General features: G+C 51.0%; 1 protein-coding gene across 4 annotated transcripts in view; it reads left to right on the forward strand.

The window, feature by feature from the left end:
- Positions 1–5,173: 5,173 nt before the first annotated feature.
- Positions 5,174–21,689, forward strand: part of STEAP3 (STEAP3 metalloreductase) — a 29,715-nt gene continuing 13,199 nt past the window's right edge. For 2 of the 4 annotated variants that reach the window (XM_074828637.1, XM_074828640.1), the window contains exons 1-2: positions 20,525–20,646; positions 20,806–21,289. In XM_074828637.1, coding sequence (XP_074684738.1) covers positions 20,534–20,646; positions 20,806–21,289 — 597 coding nt within the window. In that variant the 5' untranslated portion in view covers positions 20,525–20,533. Of the gene's footprint in view, positions 5,279–8,614; positions 8,683–20,524; positions 20,647–20,805; positions 21,290–21,689 lie in introns of those variants that run through there. The other 2 variants (XM_074828639.1, XM_074828638.1) reach the window with 2 other exon arrangements.

Below are 21,689 nucleotides of genomic sequence, written 5' to 3' on the forward strand. Positions count from 1 at the left end.
AATTATCATCTGAAAAAGGGCCAACAAACTCACTGCCCTCCCAGGGCCCCCCTCCTCCCCAGCACCATCCCCAGCACAAGGGCTCCGATAGCCCCCTTGGCTCGCGTGCCGCAGGGTGCAGCCGAGCTCTGTGCTGAGCCGTGTCAGCTCGTGTGCCCTTGGCTTTCTCCCTGGTCGGACGTGCCACAGAGTGACTTGGAAGTGACCTTTGCTGGCTCAGCCACGGCGCCCAGTGCGCCTGGCTGCTTCCGGCACAACAGCCGGCCAGTGGCACCACTGAGGCAGGGTCCTGCCTGCCCATGGAAAGCAGGGAGATGTGGCTGTGACCACAGCACCATGGCCAATGGGACCGTTTGGTGGGAAGGAGGATGCCGGTGGCTGGATATGCTGTAGCAGAGGGTGCAGCAGCCAAGTGGAAGTTAAGAAAGCTAAGGGCGATGCACTAAACCATTTCACTGCCTTCAGGAGAACTCCCTTGGAATAAAGATGCCTTTAACTCTAAAAAATACTTTAAATTAAGCTCTTATTTTTCCCATTTGTGCCTCTTGCTTGTTTATAATTTTCCTGTTTGTGCTGTGAATACAGGCTATTAATTTTACCTAAAACTATTTTCTTACCCATTTTGCTTTCAAAAGCTGGCACAGGAGCAAAGCCTGGCCACGACCACCATGCATGAGCCGCCAGCGCTGCCTGCCCCCGTGGCTTCTGCTCAGGGCCATTTGCACTGGGCTTTTACAGTCCTGGAAACATTCCCGAGGCAAAGGCCCGCTTGTTACTGACCCCCTGGTTTGCCCCCGAGGTTTGGGTTTTGCTCCCCTCCCTGTAAGGGAGCTGCAGACTTCGCTACCAAACCTGAGATGATGCTGGGAGCTAGCCGTAAGCCTTGGATGAAGCTCTCCCATTTTACCGTACATAGTTTAAATCTCCCCTAAGCCCATGGGATCAGGTGAGAGCCCCATTTCCTTGTGCACTGTGACTGTCTCCAAAAAAATTAGAATCTGAAGTGTAAAACCACTTTGGGGGGTGGTTGTTGGGGGTTTTTTTATGCCATTCTGCTACAAACAGAGCTGGAACCCAGATACAAAATAAATCATTTTCATCCTATAACTTCTTTCTTCAGGCAATCAGCTCCTTTCTTTAATTCAAATTAGCTCTTCATATTCAAGTCTTATTTCATTTAATCTTATTTTTCAATTAAATTCAATTGTCTGTGATCTTCTTAACTTCCTATGCCTCTCTGCATGTCTAATACAGACACATTTTGCACTTGTTCCTTTCACTTTCCTTTTTTTTTTCTCAAGCTGGTGATGTTTTGCTTAATGAAACCATCTTCAGGCAGAGACAACTGGGTAAGAGCAGAGTCATGGCTTGGTCCAATCCTCAAGCACATCTGTGTTGCCCATACACAAGCAATGGCTACTAAAATGACACTGCTGGGAGGGGGAATATGTTTTCCACCGGCTGGATGCCTCTGCTTGATGTCAGGGCATTTGTGCTCCCCGTGAGCAGGGAGGAAGCCCAGAGCTGTGGGGCTGTGAGGCTGGGGCAGACTTTCCACCTTCATCAGCCAGCATTGGGTCAGAGGAAAAGGAGCATCCCTCTGCTTTTTGAAGCGTCCCTTCAAAACACAGCCTTTATTTCTTTAGCCTTTCTAGAGGGATAAAAGGAAGTGTTTCATGAGGAGCATGGTGTTAAACATGGGTTACAAGTACCTGGGGGAGTTCAGACCAAGTCAGACTTCTGATTTCAAATGTCCAATATTCAATGCATTGCAATGCCTGCAATGGAGCCGCAGGGTAGCTCCAAGCTATACATAAGATGCTTTTTTTTCTTAAGAAACCCTTTCATAGAGCCTTCCCCAGGACACACAGCACTCCAGACGCACAAGCACAGCCCACTGCCCCACATTACGTCCAAACTCATCCCTCCTGCAAGCCGTGCACCAACTCTGAAGTTCCACATGAGACTCTGAAGCCAGACCCTACCCCTGGTCAGGACGGGGTGGTGTGGGAGAAACCAGGGCCACTCAACAGAGAGGGAAAGCAGCCTTCAGCAGGAAGGAGAATTTTGGGGACAGTTTTGTCCACAGCTGTGACACACCCAGGGAGCAGAAGGACCACCTTGGAGGTGTGAAACTCCCACCCATCAAGAAAACTGTTGACAGTGGGCAGACTTCAGACAACACTTAGAAAAGGGATAAAAGTCAGAAAAGCTGCAGCAGCCAAAGGATAAACCTCAACATATACAAGGGTGATGTATATTGTCAGCTACATCTTTCTCTGGCCACTTCTCCAAAAGAAGAGTGTAAAAGGCAGCTGGGAGCACCCTGCTCTGCCCAGTGGCCACCAGACCTGACATTTGCAGGGGAGATGCTCCTGTGGGATTTGCTCAGTTATTGCATTAGGGGTGTTTTGCCACTTCTACGCTGTAGCAAAGCTTGGCTGTTTCACCATCGATATCGTCACAATGCTTTCAGCGCTTCTGGAAAGGTTACAGGAACCAGAGGACCAGTGATCAGGTGAAAAATTCAGCTTCCACCATCTTTTTTAAATACTAATAAATGCTTAGTCTCTCTGGTTATGATAAAAAGCTAGAAGCAGCCCCCAAGTGTATTTCAAAGATGGAAAGACCAGAAGGCAAAGGAAAAAGGCCCCCAATTTTATTATTTTGTATAATCAGAGTATAATTGGAGAGCAGACGCTGTCTGTAGCATGCTGCCACTGGGGACTTTGGATTTCTAATAAGAAATCCATGGGGGAATTAGATGGTGTTTCGGTGGTGTTGTGGCTGATTTACAGGGATGCACCTGGAGCCAGAATCCATGCCCCAAGTCACTGTACTTCACTGAAAGCAAAAAATGTAGGTGCTGTTTGTAAATCCCTGCAAAAACTGGGTCTGCAGTGGAAACAGCGATAGCCCCTTAATTATAGCAGCGCTTGTGGGAGCTGTGATAATTAGGAGTTTCTGGTGTTCTGGAAATCAAAGTCTCTCTATTCTCTTCTTTAATTAATTCAGGCTTTTATCTGTGAAAGTGGAGATGAATTAAGGTTCTGCTCTGGGCAAAGTGCAATGGTGCTTGTGTAGTCCCTGGCAGGGTGAAGCCCCCGGACCCCAGGACTTGGGCGATGTCCCTCGCGCTGCAGCATCCCATGGCCTCCAGTTCTCGATATTTTGGGAAAATGAAGAGGAAAGGCCAGAAGGAGACATGCCCCGAGAAGAACTCACCACGTCACATGTATATCACATGAGGATGTGCGTCCATGTATCCACGGCAGAGGACAGACGGCCTGTCAGCAGGAATTCATGCGCAGCAGATAACAGACACCCAGCATTATCACCTCCCCACACTGGAATGGGTGAGTCAAGCTGTGTAAAAATCATAAGATTGGTACAAAATCATGATTTTTTTTTTGTTTAAAGCAAATTAATGTTATAGGTCCCTTTTATTTTGTCCTGGGAGGAGCTGATTTTGGGAGGTTTTTCTCTGGTAAACCCCTAGGGCTGGGAAATCACATTGAAAATCCATGTGACTGTTAGAAGATGAGGAAAGCAATATGGGATTTGTGGTAAAATCATGCGAGATGACCAAAGAGGATGCCTTCATGATGTGAAATCGCACATGCACGGATGGCAGAGAGAGGTTTTGAGCTGTAAGTAAAGCCTTCAACTGATGAGACGATCTCAGTACTGAAAACAGAAGCATCTGCCACCCACCGGAGCTAAAGGCAGCAACCCAAGCCAGTATATTACAATTAACCCACACAGCTAATTAAACAAATCCAGCCCTGACAATGTTATCAAGGAGCTGCCTGGAAATGATCCTTTATGTCAGTGTCTATTTTTAGATGCAGTAAAACAAGACCCATCCTGGACAAGCCATGCTCCAGTTTGGGGCATCTCCATGCCTCACCATGTCCCAGTGCAGTGAATTCTGCTGTGGGTTCCAAACCACAGACTCAGCACTAGAGCTGTGCCCCAGACCAGCTTTGTGTTGGATTAAACTGTTTCCCCAGAAAGAAACTGCGTTTCAACATCCACCTTGTTTCATTTTTGGTCTTTTTTTCTTTTTCCTACTAGATGGCGCCTGCATGACAGGCGGAGACCAGCCCCGGCAGCGCCAGCGTGGAGCATCTCTACCAGGTCTCGTTCATAAAGGGCTGATAAATGACATTTTTCTCCGAAAAGCCAGGCAGTTGCGAAAGCGATAACCTGCCAGGAGCTGATTAGCGGCAGGAGGCCGTTTTCTGGCAGCACTGCGTTAACTGTGCTTTCTGACTGACTTTCTCGGGGGATGCTGCCAGACCCCCAGGGGGGCACAGGCCCGACCAGAAGCTGAATCCAGGGTAGCCCAAGTGTGCGTGTGGCAGGTGCTCAGGAGGATGCTCGGGCTGGAAGTGTCCGTACAGGGCTGTGCAGTCACCCGCACCCAGACACATCTCACCTTAATAGCCTGGTCCAAAATCCAGGCATTTCACTGACATTTCTGAATCATCCACAGGAGTCACACAGCCGATGGCGGGGAGCAGGCGATCAGTGTGGGTGTGGACGTCCATTAACTTTTAGCACCATACAGCCACCATTGCCCCCACACAGTCCTCTGGTAGGAGGACGTCTGTGGGGGTACAGCCCATCCCTCCCTATCTGGGATACTCTGGGAGGACATGGCAACACTTTGTCCTCCCTGCAACTTGTCAGCAAGCTGCTTCCCTCTGCCTGCTCCCCCCTTGCAGCTCCGTGAGGATACAGCCAGGTCTGTTCCTGGCACCATCCAGACTCAGCGTCACCCCCAATACTTCCAGACAACGCCAGCAGAGTCAAGGGACAACACAAGTTACTACTTCTTCACCCAACAAAGACGCTGTTTGCTCAACTCCAGCTTCACAGAGCCATAGCAGGTCCCACCCGTTCCCATTTTTGCTCGATCCCCCTGCACATGCTCTGTTTCAGAACCATGCCAAATTCATTTCTGGCCTCCACTCACTGGCAATAATTAACTACATGTTATCAATTCCACTTTGCCTGCATTGTACACACACATTTCCTGCCCCTCAGCTCATTTCTGGACTCAGTGGTTTCGGCACCACAGGGCCACGTGTCAGTTCAGACGGCTGTGCCAGCAAACCCGCCTGATGCTCCCATTGTGCTTATAATTTCCCAACCCAAACGGTATCTCTGGACTCCAAGAAAGCAGCTTCCAGACCAAAACACAGCTCTGGAAAGGCCAGAGGAGGAGCTACATTTACCGACCGCCCTGCCAGATAGGTTTGGTTTGTAAACGGTAAGTTTGCCACCCCTGGATTTCAGGGGAAAGCGGAGCCATTCCCTTGCCATGACATTGCGGGTGGCAGGGTGAGACGGTGTCCCTGAGCTCTGCTTTTGTCATGGTATTTGCTCAGGTGCAGCTGCTGCTGCCCAGAGTTGCCACATCCTCCGTGGCCTCTGGTGCACACCAGACCTTGGGCTGGCATGGACACCTCCGGGATGCACCCAAGGGATCTGGTGAGGGGGAAGTGGCACAGGGGCACTCAGGGACCACTGCCCTGGTGTCTGGGTACAGCGAAGCCTGGGCATGCCCTGGGACAGGAGAGGGTCACCCACCTAATCAAGGTGCAGGGCAGGAGGTGAGCTGGCCCGGTGCACCCCTCCATGTGGCCACCTCAGATGGCTCAAGCACCCCAGCAAGAGCCCCGAGACGCAGCATGGGAGGTGGGGGCTCCCCACGGCTCCCTGGCCCGGCAGCCAGGAGCTGCTGGGGTTCATCTGCTCGCCTGTGCCACACTGTGCCAGCACATGGGCACCGGCAGAGCCTGCCAGCCCCAGCCCTGAGCAGATCCAAAGAAACTGCCTGGCCCCGTGGGGGGCACGGAGGGGGAGGAGAGGGTGCAGGTGGCACCGCGGCTGAGGGGACGGCGGGGGCATGGTCAGCTGGGCACGGGGACACAGATGGTGCTGCCAGAGGGCTGTGGCTGTGACCACTGAGTGATGGGCGAGGAAAGACACTGCTAGGAGAAGGGTCCAGCTGACACAGGGAAGACCCTTGCTCAGGACCGGCAAGGAGAAAGGGGAAAAAAAGCAGATAAACACACAGAAATACTGGCCAAGTCCAGCATGAGCCCAGCACTTTGGGAATCTCTGGGCAGGAGAGAAATGAAGTCACCTTGCAAGCCCCCATCAGGTCACCTCATCAGGAAGATGGTTCCCAAAGGCATTTCTTGAGCAACCAATAAAGCCAGTCAAGGACTGGGAGCTGGGGAGGCTTTAGCTACCTACCAAGATAGCTGCAGGAAAAACAGAGCTGCAGGACTCAAACCATCCAGCAAATGGGTGGCCTGGACAGGGCTGGCCACAGGTTTCAGAAGAGAGAGACAGGTATAAAATGGGTGTTCATTTTGAGGCACTTCTTTGTGACAGAAAGATGGAAAAGTGGAGGATATTTTGTTGAAAATGATGGGGAAAAAACCTCCAAAGTTTGCTACTCTATGAAAAGGAAGTGAAATCTAAAAAAAAAAAAAAAAAAAAAAAAGTAGATTTCAGTGCTTTGGGATAAAGGAACTCCAGAGGGCTGTTCGTTACCCAAAGAAAATGATCATAAATCTGTAACAGTAGCCTTGCCCCATGCAAGGGAAAAGTACTGACATGGTGCAATCGCTGCTTTACAGAGATCTAAAGGATGAAAGAGGAATCATGGAAAATGAATCACAGTGACCAAGGCAAACAAGGCAATGACTATGGGTTCTATAAATAAATAGGCAAAATTTGTCCTTTACATAATGCAGGTAACAAGATAAAGAAAGCACAGGAGTGTTCAACAATTTCTTTCCATCAGTCTCCACATAGGGCTGATCGTGGCATACAGATTAAGTATCAGTAAGATATGCATGAGGAGGCAGGGGCCACAGCAGGGAAGAAGGGGGTAAGGAGTAGTCTGGGTCTCTCAGCTGCATTGAGTCACAGATGGACTTCACCAAGGCATGATAAAGTACAGATATCCCAACGATCCTCCTTGTCCCAACCATGTCAATAGGTTTTCTTGCCTCTCCAGTATTCCCCAATACCCAGGGAACTCTCATCATCTTGAAGTCTGCAGCTTGAACATCCCAAGCCTCTGACGGTTTCTTTTATCCAGTGTCCAGCCAGCAGGAGCCACCAATGTGAGCTTTTCCCAGCAATCCCACATCTTCCCTGCAGCCTCCCCATATCAGCAGGTTTCTGTATCTCTCACCCCATGGACATGAGAGTGGATGTGAGAGGCGGTGCGTAGCCCCCCCGAGCCAGGACGGCCCTGGCTGGCAGCTGGCCCCATTTGCAGGCAGCACAGAGGTGGAAAAGGGGAGACATCCGCGGAGGACAGCAGTGAGAACGGGCTGAGATGGTTAAAATCACGGCCCGTCCAGGAGAGGGGAAAGAAGCGGGGCTTTGTTTCATCCCAGGAACACAGATCCCATGGTGGGCACAGAGGGGATGGCAGTCAGCAAAGATCAGGAGATTAGGAAAACCCTCCTAACTGCAGAAGTGGTGAAGCACTTAAGGCTCGATCAGAGCAGCTGCACATCCCTCCGTGCAGGCTTCAGAAACAGATCACACCAGCATCTCCCCAGCTATTCCGCTGTTTGGGGACAGATGAGACAATCCCTTTGGGTCCAACCCCTCCATACTCCTCCACTGAGTGAGTGAACCAAGGCTCCAGAGGGCCTTTTTTTTAAAGCACTCTGAGCTTGACCCAATGTTTTTGTGTGAAGACACTGCTTTTAGGGCCGGGTCTCAGCAGCCTAAGAGCATGCTACCACTGGTCTGTCGCAGCAGGGCTGTGCAGCTGAGTGAGGGGCGGTTGCAACAGGACAACTCTTTCCCGGTGTGGGGGTATGAACCATTATCTGCTACACACCCCACGGCACAGCTTTTAAGAGCAAGTGCACGGCCCCTGATAGCATGGAAAGAGGCGCATCAAGCCGCACCCTCCCATTAAAATGAAACACTGGCTGGCTCTGAAATGCACTTTATAAATAGAGAGTTAAGGTCTGCCCTGTAATGGATGCGGTATCACCTGCAGCCCCGGCGGCGATGGCCTCCTGTCCGTGTGCGTTTAACCTCAGCAGGGCAGTGCCACCCAGGCGGGTGCAGCGGGGAGCGGGGCTGGCGGCGGGGCCAAGGCTGGAGGACTCACCGCTCTCACACCCTCACCCCTGGGCCGGGCAGAGCTGGGCCATGCAGTGAGCCTGGCTGTGCAGAGCCATGCCAGGCCAGGCCGTGCCATGCCAGGCTGTGCCGAGCCAGGCCAGGTTATACCAAGCCCTGAGGGGCCATGCTGAGCCTGGCTGTTCAGCACCATGCCGGGCCAGGTTGAGCCATGCCAGGCTGTGCTGAACCGGGCCAGGTTATACCAAGCCGTGCTGGGCCAGGCGGTGAGCCTGGCTGTGCCGAGCCGGTCTGGGCCCGGCTCGGCCTGGCCGGGCTGTGCCGTGCTGGGCTATGCCGTACCGTGCCGAGCCCTGCCCGGCCGGGCCATGCCGTACCGTGCCGTGCCCTGCCCGGCCGGGCCATGCCGTGCCGAGCGGAGCGGCGCGGATGTGTGGCGGCCGCCGGCGGGCAGGAGGGCGGAGCCCGCGGCCTGACATCACCGCTGCCGGCTCACCGCTACCGGACGGCTCCGCTCGCCCTCCCGCCGCCCGCCGCCGCGCAGAGGTGAGCACCGGGGGGGGGACGGGCGCACGGGGTTCGTCCTTGCGGGGACGGCGCGGCGCGGTGGGGCTGCCCTACCCGGGGCCCAGCGGAGCCGGCGGCGGCGGGGCTCGAACCGGCAGGCGCGGGGCCGCGCCGGGCGTGCGGTGCGGGCCGGGGGTGGCTCGGCTCGGCTCGGCTCGGCTCGGCGGCGGCGCCGCCGGGAGTGCCCCCGCCCGGGGTGACCGTCCCGGGTCCGCGGGGGCTCCCGCCGCGGAGCGCTCGGTCCCGGGGCCCCGTCCCGCCGGCACCCCCCGGCCCCGGGAGCCCCCCGCGGCGCGGCTGCAGGGCGGGGGGCCGGTCCCGCCCCGCCCCTGGGCTCGGGCAGGGGGGTCCGGGCCAGCCGCGGGAGCGGCCCCCGGCGCGGTCTCGGCCGTGGCCGCCTCCGTGCGAGGGTTGGGCTTGGGGCTGGGGCCGAGCGGGGATTTCCGAGGGGGCCGGTGTGTCCCAAAGCCGGTGCTGACTGGGAAGAGGCCGGCGGGATGCTCGTCCCCGGCGGGGTTGCGCCGCCGGGGGGCTGCTGCTGGGAGCGCTCACCCGTGGCCGCTGGACACGTCCGTGCAGGTGCGGGAAACTCCCTGGCACCGGGCACAAACCCGCCCGAAACGGGGCGGGTTTCGCCGTTCCGAGTAGAGTGGCGGTGCGGTCCGCGGGAGCGCGGTGGGGTGGCGAGGTGTGGATGGATGCGCCAGCGGGCTGTGGCCCTCAGAGAGCAGTTTGCACTTCGGTTTCACTTTTTCATTCTCGGCTCGCCAAAAAAATTTGAGGAGATGAGTGGCTTCTTCCAGCCAGGGAGAAATCAGCACTGAGATGTAAAAAAATCTTGGAGAAAATCTTGGCCAGGGCCCATGGTCCCTCAGAGGCGATCAGGAAGCAGCAGTGTGGTTTCTGTACCGATGTCGGGGCTTATGAGAGGAACAAGGGTTGGATGCTCTATGAGGGGGACTTCAGCATTTCATCCATGTCGGAGTAACGAAGGATGAAAGCTGTGAAGGAATTGGAGAGGTGACTTTGTAGTAGGACCATCCCAGAGGTGATGTGACCTGCCGCGGGGACTGTCCCTGTCCTGTGATCCTGGCCAGGGTGTAACGTCTGCCCAGGGGGTTTGCGGGGTAACGGGGACTTTGGGGGAGCATTCGTGTTTGTGATGCCTGCACCCTGCTGAGCCCAGCACAGGATGGACGGGTACTGAGGACCCCAGATAATGATCCCTCGGTATAGTCGACATAAAACCAATGCACGGAAAAATGCCTCCCATGGCAAGAAACCAAAATTGAGAGACAGCGGGAGAGGAAGGCCATCGCCTACAGCATCAGTACTCTTGTGGGCTGAGGAGATGGAGGACTAACAAGATTTAAATATTATATCAAGCTTAAGTTTTCTCCTCTTTTAAAATTACATTTGCTATGAAACAAATGTACAGTAATACAAGATCCCATAGTCACTGCACATATTTGATTTCCTCTATAATTGTAAAGAAGAAATGTTGATGACTCAACAAGTCTTTGTTTAAAAAACCCTTACCAAACCCCAGGAAAACATGCTTTTTGAAAGCATAATAATTTGTTTTTTAAATTTGCTTTGCTTTTTACTTTTCTGTTTCGTTTGTTTTGCTTTTTATTGTTAGGAACTATGCTTTGACTGTGACCTTGTAACATCACACCCATAAATAGAAGCAGGTTTAGATTCAGGGGAAACACATTTTTTCTGATGGTGGAAGAAGTAGGCCAGCCATGCTGGCTCTCTCAAGAGGTGAGAAAGGCACTGGCAGCTGTGATAAGAGATGTCACATACCGAGAATTAAAACCCACCAATTTGTTATCTTTAAGTTTAACATCACTGATTAGAATTAGCTTTCTGTCAAACCCATGATGGAGGCAAATGCTAATTACTTCCAAATTTTAAGTTACTGCTTCTTCACAGGGTAGTTTTCCCTGCAGCCCTACAGTGGATTAAGCAGCTTCCCATCTTCATCTAAGTTTAAGGGAAATGTAGCTTAACTGAAAGGATAAAACATTTTGAAAACATGTCAGTGATGTGGGAGCTTATGTCCCATTTCCAAAAGCCCTTAGGTACTTTGGGGCCTAAATCACTTGAACATTTTGAAAATTTTGCCCAGGGTTTAAGGAACTGAGACAGAAATTCTTCCCATCCTTTTTCCAGGTTCTCAGATTTTCAGTGAGTCTCTCTAAAGCCTTGATTGTCGTTACACTTGCGTATGCATTTGCATTTAGTTCATATGAACACACCACTGTAGTCTTTGGAAAAAATGTCCTACTCCCCACAGACCATAGGCTTCAAGAATTTGTAGATAACACATGTTCACCACTAAAGTATGTTGATACTAACTACTGATCATGTGCAAGCACTAATAGATACCAACATGCATCACTTCAGGTACTTGGAATAAATTAACTTCTCACTGCAAGGGTGTCCCTGCCAATGGTGGGTGTGCAAGGCAGTGCTCCAGTAGAGCTGGCTTTAAAAAACACATTAAAGACCATCAAAGAGGGATCCCAGATGGACAGAACTGACCAGGCAGACAGCATCGTTTCCCTCTGCAGCAGCCAGCATAGCTGGACACCCTGAGCGGTGGTGAAATACGTGGTGTTTATACTCTTCCAGCACATGTGGGTCTTGCTAAGTTGTTGGGGTCCCTGGGAAAAGGCGTGCTGTGCATACATGCACCAGGCTTCCCTCATCCTGGAGAAGGTACCATGGAGTTGGTACCTTCTGCTGCTGCTTTATACCGAGCTGTTCTCCTTCCCAGACACCTCTTCTGCCCATCACAGCTGCTCAACACAGCCGGTATGTCTGTGGCATGCCTTGAACATGCCCCCAGGAGTATGGCGTGCTCAGGCAAAGCAAGTGCTATATTCACAAGGCAGCATGATCACTGTAATCATCCTCCTTCCGTGGTCCTTTCCCAGTGAAGCCACCTGCCACCTTCTCTTGCTTTTCAACCCAGCTCCTCCCCAGCCAGTAACACTTCCTCTTCTTCCTCCTTTCCTGTTGGTCTCATCACCCACTTGAAAGAAATGTAAAATAGATGGCCAGAAGGACACACACACAGCAAGATGTTAGCAGCTTGGTGTCCCTCAACAGGAGGGACCAGGTGAATTCACCTCCCCGGGCTGACCAGCGAGAGCCCTGTGCTTCCAGGGCGTAGAGAGCTGGCTCTGCTCTCCGGGATGTCAGACCAAAGACACTGTTTCTGCCAGACACAGGCAAACAGCCAGGGACAGAAAGAGGAAGGCAGAGCGCTGTGGGGTCCCAGCATCTCAAGGCAGTGAGTTGACTTTCAGTGGAGAGCATCTCTCTCCCACCCATCTGGATCCCTGAACGGGACCACCTGGTCAGCCAGTTGTGTTTGCCCTACCTCTCCTGGTGGCTTCCCAGGAGCTGCCAGGAAAGGCAGAAGAGGCAGAATGTGGCCCTAACACAAGTTTCGATACCTTTCTTGGGCAGAGGTCCCTGTTTTCACCTCTGTGCTTACTCAGGGCTGGCTCAGAGCTACCTCTATGCACTGTGTGCTGTGCCTGTGCTCCAAGGGAGGAAAGAAGGAGATCAGCAGGAGCCAGGCTGACCCCATGCCATGGGTTGTGTCTTCCCTCCACCCCACACTGCCTCCCAGGCCATCTTCTCCCTCCATGTGGTCCTGTGCATCCTTTGAGTCACTGGGAGAGGCAAAATCAGAAAGGCTAGGGAGTGCTGATCTTGGAGACCCTTCTAACAGGCACTGCAGCACAGGAATAGCCAATCCAAATATTTTCATGCGCACACAGCGCAATTCCTCTGCGTCTTTCCTGGAAAGAAATAAAGAGGTTTTAAACAGTCAGAGCCTGCCAGCTCCCTGTGGTGACTGCTGAAGTCAGGTCTCACCATCCCCAAAGCCCTCAAGCTCCCAGCAGAATGACACACACTGCCTGGAGAAGAGCAGAAGAGATTTTCCCCAGCTTGGTTCAGGCAGGAGCACCTCCTCTCATCATGTCTGGCTGCAGGGCATTATTAGATCTACCTGAGAAGCTTCCACCATCCAGGCTTTTGGCTGCTTCCCCGCTCTCCCCGCACTTCGGGGAGGCGAAGGCTCAGAAATGGGTGAGTCACTGTGAGATAGTTGTTAGTTTGGTAAGAGCAGCAAGAGAAATAAGACCCCAAAAGAAATCAAGAGAAGCTACATAAGACTTAAGTATGGCACCTGAAGTTGTTCTAAACCACCCCTTTATGTCACTTAAGAACTGTGAGATGATAAGCAGGGAAAATAACCTTATTTAGAGTCACATCAGTCAGATAAAGTCCTCTGTGCTATGTCAGCATCAGCACTGCCCCCATCTTGCTTCAGCTCTGTGCTTTCCATGGTCTTACCATGAAACCTCCAGGCTTCCCAGACTTTCAGATTTCCATTTTATGAAGTTTTATTACAGAGCAGGTTCTTCTCAGGCTTCTTATTACTCTATTGACACAGCAGACAGAGGCAGCAAGATTTTTTTTGCAGAAGAGCAGAGGAAGCTCTTCAGACAAGGACTTTGCTGGGGAGAAGAGGTACTGCAAAGGGGTGCCCCTTGCCTTTGGAGACAAATTTGGGAAAGTTATGGGGTATCTGTGTGAGAACCTGTTGATAACTGTGCTTAAAAGTACATAGTTTTGATGAAAAGAACAGGCCAAAAGTTCGTTGTCCAGTTCCATATCATAGGTGGGTGATTTTTCTGCTCAGCCTTAACATCACCCATTTAACCTTGGGAAGGGAAATTGCCCTCCAAAGTGACCACAGGCTGATGTATTTCTATAGGAAAACTAGCCAAAATGTCTGAGGTTGTGTGGGAAAAAGATGTTATTTTGCCCCTGTGGGAAATTTTGGTAGCCCTTTCTCCTCCGCTTTCCCCTGTTTTGAAATATGTTTTTGAATTTTGGTCATGGTGAAGAACATCTTGTGGTCAGGGACATGCCTTTGGCTTCACTGCTGGCTTCCAAAAACAACATCCTCAATATTTATCAAAGTTTAAACCGGAGGGTGTACAGAGTGGGGACGGTCAGTGCCTGCCAGCCCGTGTTTTTATTAGTGGGTGATGGAATAGGGAGGCACATACTGCATTTGTAGGTGACACCGAGCTGGGAGGGACTGGAGACATTTTAGAGGAGACTAAGAATTAAAGATTCTTAAATTGGAGAGCTGGTCTGAAAAAACAGGGCACGTGTTATGTCCTGTGTGGTAGGACTGACTGACCGTGTGGACCCCAGGTGAGCGACCGGCCAGGCAGCGGCCGTGGGGAGCCAGAGGACAGGGTGATGGGCACCACGGCCCGTAAGTCAACAGTGTCACGCAGTTGTGCAAAAGCAAACAGCCTGCTGCGATGAGGAAAGAGAAGTGGCACACTGGGGAAGTGGCGCCTCTGCTCCGGCCAGTGCCTTTGAGGGGCTCGGTTGGAAATGCAGTTCTGGGAATCCTCCATGAAAAATGAGAACAAGCAAGAGAGGCTGAGTTGTCAAACTCTCAGCAAATAGCTCTGAGGAGAGTTGGGTTTCATTTGTGCAGGAAACACTGAAGGGAGATGTGAAACCCGTTCTCAAAATGCAGAATGTGTCTGCAGAGAAGGAGAGGGCGAATCATTTGCTGTGTCCTTTGGGGGTAAGAAAGGAAGCAGTGAGGTTAATTGGATCGAGAGATAGAGGGGGGAAAGCTGGGCTCTGCAGGAGCTTGTGGAAGTGGTTTTAACAGATAAACACATGATAAATAAGATAATCGGATAAACACCTGCCCTGGGGGAGGGGGAGGCCTGAGGACCTGTGAATGCAAAGTGCAGTGGGGTGGGGAGCGGTGGCAGGAGAACATGCAGCACCTTCGGGAGCCCATGGCAGGTCTGGGGTCACAGCAGCCCCACAGGTCCCACAGCAGGTCTGTCCCCACCATATCGCAGGGGACAGCCTCAGCACCCAGCGATGCCTGCTCAGGACAGTACCACCTCCCCCGGGGCAGGTCCCCACCCTGGCCGTAGGCGCACGGGGTGAACAGCCCCCCTGTTCCCCATCAGCACTCCCTGCCCGGTGTGCCCCATGGGCAAAGGGGCCAAAGGATGGTGACGGGAGAGGCCGGCTGCCAGCATTTCCTCATTCTGATGGCTGGCATCCCGGGTAGGTTTGCAACATGGCTTTTCTGGCTGAAGTAATACTGACGGGTAATTTATTCCCTTTGCCAGTTCCTGGTTTGTGCTGTTGGGGAGTTAACTCTGTTTTGGAAGGAGAAAGAGGGAAGGAGTCAGTGAGCCTGGTTCCTCCCCTCCTTCCCTCGCCTGCACAGCAGAGGGGTTATTTCCAGTCAGTCTGGGCAGGACTGAAAGGTCTCCTGAAATGTTCATCAGAGCTGGGATTAAAGCAGCTTTGGATAAGCCCTTTTGTTAAATCTGTTCCAGTTCCAACAGGTACATGGTACTCACTGTGCTCGTTGGAGGGACACTCTGAGTGTGGGAAAGAGACTTAAATGTTTTCTTTTCTCTGGAAACAAAACGGCTGTAACCAAAAAGTGAGTATTTCTGCTCACAGCAAGACCTGAATGGAGACTTCAGGTGCTGAATGCTCCATTCCAGCTGGGGCTTCTCAAGGGTTAACGCAACAGGAGATGCCAGCGGGCACAGCACAGAGCAGAGGGCTCTGCAAACAGAAGCTGTAGGGCTTCAGCTTCATGGTTCAAAGGTCCCTCCATGCAGATTGAAAGTCCCCTGGGGGCAGAGATCACCCCTGTCCTTCCCGTGTGTATTTGTGGGACCATGGAGCCGGGTGCCAGCCGCGGCTGGCAGAGCCCAAAGGGACAGTCCTGGTGCAGAAAGCAGGACATTCCCGTGCAATGACTTAACCAAGGGCTCTGCTGCATCAGTTGATTCCTCTTGCGGTTTGCTTGTCTTTCAACCCATGTGCTCATTATGAGATGTAGATAATAATCGTGTACTTTATCTCAAAAAACCCCCAAGGAAGAAGCTGAAGCACATAGCAGGCTCTGTGATGACCTGCACTGGGCTGAATCCACAGCTACTCCAGACTCAGTTGTGGTCGGTCTAAACAAAACCTGACCTCGAGGGAAGGCACAAAAACAGTTGTTTTAACCAAGGTACTGCTGGCTTAGGCTCCGTCTGTGAGGCTGAGCTCAGAGATGAGCTTTTGTGCAAACAGGAACCAGTTTGGTTGCACTGGACAGGACCATTACTTGGAGCTCCTTATGAGATTGCTGTCCTGTTCTTTGGCACAGTTTGACTCAGCGATATGTTTAAGACATTGCTTTTTTTTATTAGAGTTATTGTAAAACTAATATTGTAAAAGACTAAGTTGTCTTTTATCTGATAAATCTGAATACAAAAGCAGTGAAATAGGTCTTGATTTTTTTGGCCAGAACTGAAGTGCAGTTTATTCCTTGCCACCACAGATCCATCCTTCTTCAGGGTTTGCAACTCAAACATGGCCAGACTGGGAGTTACGGGTACCACCTAGGCTATCCTCCTGTACCAGAGGAGGTGAAAGGGGCCCAAAAAGATGGTCTCGTTGTTAAAGACATAGTCAAGGATATCAGGGTCTTTCCAGGCGAACTTGCTGGAGTCCTGTTATCGTTAGTATCTCAGTTCCCCATGTCTGTTGAAAGAGGATAACAACTGAGCTGGCTCACTGTTAGCAGTGGGGGATGATCTGCTTGGCAGATCAACTCTGCTGTGATCCCAGAGACACCTGAGTGGGCTCCTGCAGCCCGGCTCTGTCCAGAACCACCAACCTGCTGCAAAACCTGAGCGAGGCCGCTCAGTGTGGGCAGAGAGGCAGAAAAACCTTGTTTGCCTGGCACTGAGCCTAAGCTAACAGTCTCTGCCAAGCCTCAGGTGCAAAATACATTGAATTATCCATGTTTTTCTTCTGTGAGAGCCCCTCCCTCCCTCCCTCTGCCTGGGCAACAGAGATTTGACTGCTTCGTTTCACCCAGCTTTTGTCTGTCTGATCTCATTCTTTGGGGCAGGAGTGGCCTTCTGGCCAGTTTTGGTAGGGTTCCTGGCAGATAGAAGCTTCCCGTCTTGCTCGTTGTCCATCACTGCTTATTGTCCTGCAAATAATAGCAGTAATTGCAATGCAGTTAATGAACTGCACACAGGAGCAAGCATGCTAGAGCTGGACATAGCATCCTCACACAGTCATATAAGGGTGTCACAATAGTCTAGCTGAAGGGCAGCTTTACATTGTATTAGATATTTTAATTAGGGAACTGCTTCCCAGTTAGGGTTGAAGGTAGTTTACTTCCACTGGGCTGTGCTTTAAGTCATCTTGTAGCTTCCTTGGTAAGAAACCGATCTCCTTGAATTGCACGTGCCGTAACTCAGCAGGGGTGCAGTTTCCTTGATAGGGAAGATCAATAAATGAGGTTTATCTAAGGCTGCAGCACACTAAAGAGTGTCCAAGCGCTGTGGTATTCACTCTTGGAGTCCTCTGCCTCCGGATGACTCCACAGCATCCTGGCCACGGTGATTTGCACTGACTTTGTATGGGTTTACCCTGCTGTGAAGAATTAGCTTTGGGAGGGAGAGTTTTAAGCAGGTAACACATTGGCCATAGGTGCAGGAGAAGCAGCATGAACATGGTAAGTCAGGGGTGGTGGCGGGAGGGGGGGGGGGTCTGTGTGCTCCGCAGAGATATAGAAGTGAAAAAAAACTGTTGCCTAATCAGACACTCCATTTCCAGGCATCCGTTAGGCAGAGACTACAGTGTTTGTCTTTGCAAAATGCATTTATGGTGAAAGAGGGATTTTCTCCTCGTTCCTTGGCAGGATTTCAGTGCGCGGCAGTGATGGCAATGCAACCCGCGGTAGCAGACAGCAGCTGGCGGTGGGGACCATGCTGCCATCCCATCAAGGGCTGTGCAGTGGGGATGGGTCCTGCTCCAAAGCCCCAACAGTCAGAGCGTGACTGAAATAATCACACCAAAATCCACAGAAAAGATTTTGAGGCATCTTACTTTTTAACTGCCCTGCTGACTTCAAAGCCTATTTAATTCTGTCATCCTTTTTAATCAAAATAACAGGAGACAGCAGAGCTGTTTATCTCCAAACATTGCTAACATCTCTCTACATGTTCAGTGGAAGTTACAGGACAGAGAAAACACACTACAAGAAGATTTGCTTGCAGCAAAATTCACGTCCCCGTGGGAGCACGGAGAGAGCTTTTGAGGTGCTTTAGATTGATTATAAAATGAGTCTGCGGTTAACAAGGGCTTTGTCACCCTGAATGTTGATTTCTCTCCCCTTGGCTGAGAGCCAGAGATGCATCTCTATTTTGGAGTAACATTTTGTGTGTACAGGTGGTGGAAAAGGAGGGGGGGTGTAGGAAAGAAAGCTTATTAGGCTGAACAATAGCGTTGACCCTAGAACAAATAGTTCTGGCCATGAATAAATTTAGGTGGAACAAGAAGATTTCTAAAAAGTAAAGCAGTGAGCTTTTGATAAAGCGTCTGATAAGAAGGGGCCAGGAAAAAAAAAAACAACATCTTTTCAGATTGAGCTGCTTTACTTTACACTAGGGGCTTTGCAGCACAGCGAGTTGTGGACAAAGAGGACTGGTGTTTCCATGTTGCTCTCCAGCATTCCTGTTGACCTGAGCTGCACTTGTAAGGTTGCTCTTCACGCCAAGAAATCCCAGGTGGTCACTTCTCCCTCTTCACCCATGTGTTTCTTTTCCAAGCTGACAGCTCTTGTCATCTCTCTTACTCTTTCCCTGTGGTCCTTTTCGAGGTTTATTCCCTTTTTTTGCAGTGGAGTGAGCAGAACTGCAGTGTGCTGTTTGATCTATGGATTTATACAGTGGTATAGTAGTGTTTTCTGTGTTGTTTTGTATGTCTTTCCCACTAATTCCTGGATGAAACATCCTAGTGACTGTGATACACATGGAATATACCTAAGGCAGGGCTGTGTGCACAGGCAGCAGCCTGGGTTAACCCAGCTGACACAGCCAGCATCACCAAATCAGCCTTGCGGCACACAAACCCTTCTGCAGGTTTGGAACAGAAGCAGAAACCTTCAGAGTGGAGTATGAGTAATTCTGAGTTTAACAGGACTCTCTTGCTCACCTGGAGCATGAAAGAAAGTCCGTGTGATATGTGGGGAGCAGAGGAAAGGTGTTTAATAGGGGAGAAGTCAACATGCCTTTCTTCAGCACTTGTTTTCTCCTGAGAGCACTTCTTCCGTGAACACGCATCTCTGGTCTCTGGGACAAGGGGGTGCTTGGTGAGAGGCAAGGAGAGCAGACAGACCTCTGCCATAGAAACAGTATTGTCACTGAAGCCGTGATTTTTTTGTATCCGGGACAGCGAATTATAGTTTCAAGGTCCATCTGCTGAGGTGTTTTGTAGGCTTTCCATGAGAAGCAGGACTGAGAGATCATGGTTGCTGTGTCAGAGATCTTCTCCCCCGGTAATTCAGGTTCTGTTTGATGTGTGCCTGACACAAAGCACCAAGCTGGTATTTTCAGAGTAATGTGACCCTCAGTTCATTTGTCTGAGTGTTTTTAACAAATTTACAGCTCATTAAAGTGTACATATAGTTAGGGGGGTTTATTCCCATAGGCAGCTCTTGCCATGTGTCAGTAGTGAATTTTGGTGCTCAATCACTTTGAATGAGGAGATCCTTCTGCAGATTCTTCTCAATAGACCGTCCCAAATTATTATCCCACACAAGCTCCATCTTCTCAATATTCAGTCCCTTTCACAGATCACTTGCGAGCATGTTCAACAACACAGATCTTCAGGGAAAGCCCTTGATAACCTATTCCCATTACTAAAATGATTTATTTCTTCTTACCCTTTGTTTCCCATTGGTAACTATTCATGCAGAAGTGCCTTTCCCCTTTGCACCACTACGGCGCCAATCCCAGAAAAGCCTTGGGTGAAGGACATTTTCAAAAGCCTATGAAGAACACAGCCTGCACCAGGGACCAGGTCACCCCATCAGAGCGGTCACCTTCACTTTGAAAGAACTTGACTAGCTATAAGGCAAGACTGTACTTCACCAAAACCAAGTTGTCTCAGTCCCCAATATATCATGAGTTTGTTAATTATGGTCTTTATTATAATCTCTCCCAGTGTGCCCAATACAAAAGCCAGATGTCCAGGTGTGTAAATTCCCTGGGCCACCTCCTGAGCCCTTTAAAAATCTGCCCGTAAGGAATTTGCCATTCCTTAAGGGCAAATTTGCCATTTCTTAAGTCAGGAGGCAGATTTGAGCTGCTGGTGGCACAGCCCGTGACTAGCCTGGCAGTTCCCTGCCTGAGTTTATTCTGACCTCCAGGGCCGGCTGGTGTGCTGCCTGTGAATTTATTGATCTGTTTAAAACCTCTCCGTGGCCTCAATATCTAATCTGTTACAGAGAGCAGTGTGTTACAGGGCAAAATTCATTAACGTTTGTAAAGCTCATCAAGATCTTTCATGAGCAAATCCCATCATGTTTTAATACATTTTTTAAATGTCACGAGTAAGTTCTCATTACTCATTGAAGAGCTGAAGCAAACAGCGCTTGCCAGACCCAAATATTGGAACAGGCAAATGCTGCAACTCTCTTTGTTTACCACATTTAGGACACTTTAATTTCAACTTAAACTCCCTGTCTAGATTCTGCTCCTGCAAGTCAGAAGCACCCCCCCGGCTTTTCCTGATGTAGGCTCAGGGATCCCCATGGACCTCTGGCCCTGGGCTTTTCAGAAGATGCCTGGTAGCTCCAAGGGGGTCTGAGAGCTGCTGGTCCTGGTCACTGTTAGCATTCCCCTGGCTTTGCAGTGTGAGATGCCATCATGAAGAACAGCAAAGGATGGATGAGTGCATCCAGCAGGTGTTGGATCACACAAACCTGGGAAACCTTCCAACCCAGCGTGGTGTTTTGTCCCCCTCCAATGGTGCTTGTACATTACTGCACACTTGCTGGTGGGTTTGGCAGATGGGTCCTGGGCTACTGGGACCAAAACCACGTGCACTTCTGCTCAAGTGGCCTAAGTGGCTTTTTTCCCTGTGACCACAGATGTGGTCTGGGTCTCTGCAAGAACTTCATAATGAACTTGCATTTCCCCTTGTTTTTCCTGCCAGGATGTCCAGAGGAGACATGGCCAAACCCCTCCTGGGCCATCAGAGCATGGAGGGTGATCCCAGCACCACACCTGCAGCTGGCCGCACCATCGGGGTGCTGGGGAGCGGGGACTTCGCGCGGTCGTTGGCCATCCGCCTGGTGTGCTCCGGGTTCAAGGTGGTGGTCGGCAGCCGCAACCCGAAGCGAAAAGCTGGCCTCTTCCCTTCCGCAGCAGAAGTCACCTTCCAGGCTGAGGCGGTGAAGAAGACGGATGTCATTTTTGTGGCAGTTTTCAGGGAACATTACTCCACCCTCTGCGACCTGGCTGATGTGCTGGCAGGCAAGATCCTGGTGGATGTTAGTAACAACACTGAGGTCAACCATCACAAAGAATCCAATGCTGAGTACTTGGCTTCCCTGTTCCCAGCCTGCACCGTGGTCAAGGGTTTTAATGTGGTTTCTGCGTGGACGCTGCAGTCAGGTGCCAGGGATGGAAATAAGCAGGTATTGTTTTCTTCTGACAAGGGCCAAATCCCCACTGTTTCAGCAGCTGAGGTCTGGCAGCATCAGCAAATGGCCTTAGGCTCCAGGAGAAGGGGTCTGAGTGCTGACTCTTGCATCCAGAGATCACCTGCGTTTCTTTGCTCAGAAATGAAGTACCCTCACTTCATGCTTTGTAGTCTTTGGAGCCTCTGCCCAAGTGAAAAGTATTATTTAATTGTCTGTTTACCTAAACACAGCCTGTAAAACAAACTGGTGGTGCACACATGAAAGGAAACCTGTCCAGGAGAGAGGTCTTTGGCAGCCATGGTAAATCCCCATCAGAAAGCCTGCCAGGAAGCATGATGATCAGTGGAATAACGTAGGCTCCCTTTAGCACAGCATCCCTCCCAGCGCACTCATT

The sequence above is a fragment of the Strix aluco genome, chromosome 6, assembly GCF_031877795.1.
Source record: "Strix aluco isolate bStrAlu1 chromosome 6, bStrAlu1.hap1, whole genome shotgun sequence".
Taxonomy (NCBI): domain Eukaryota; kingdom Metazoa; phylum Chordata; class Aves; order Strigiformes; family Strigidae; genus Strix; species Strix aluco.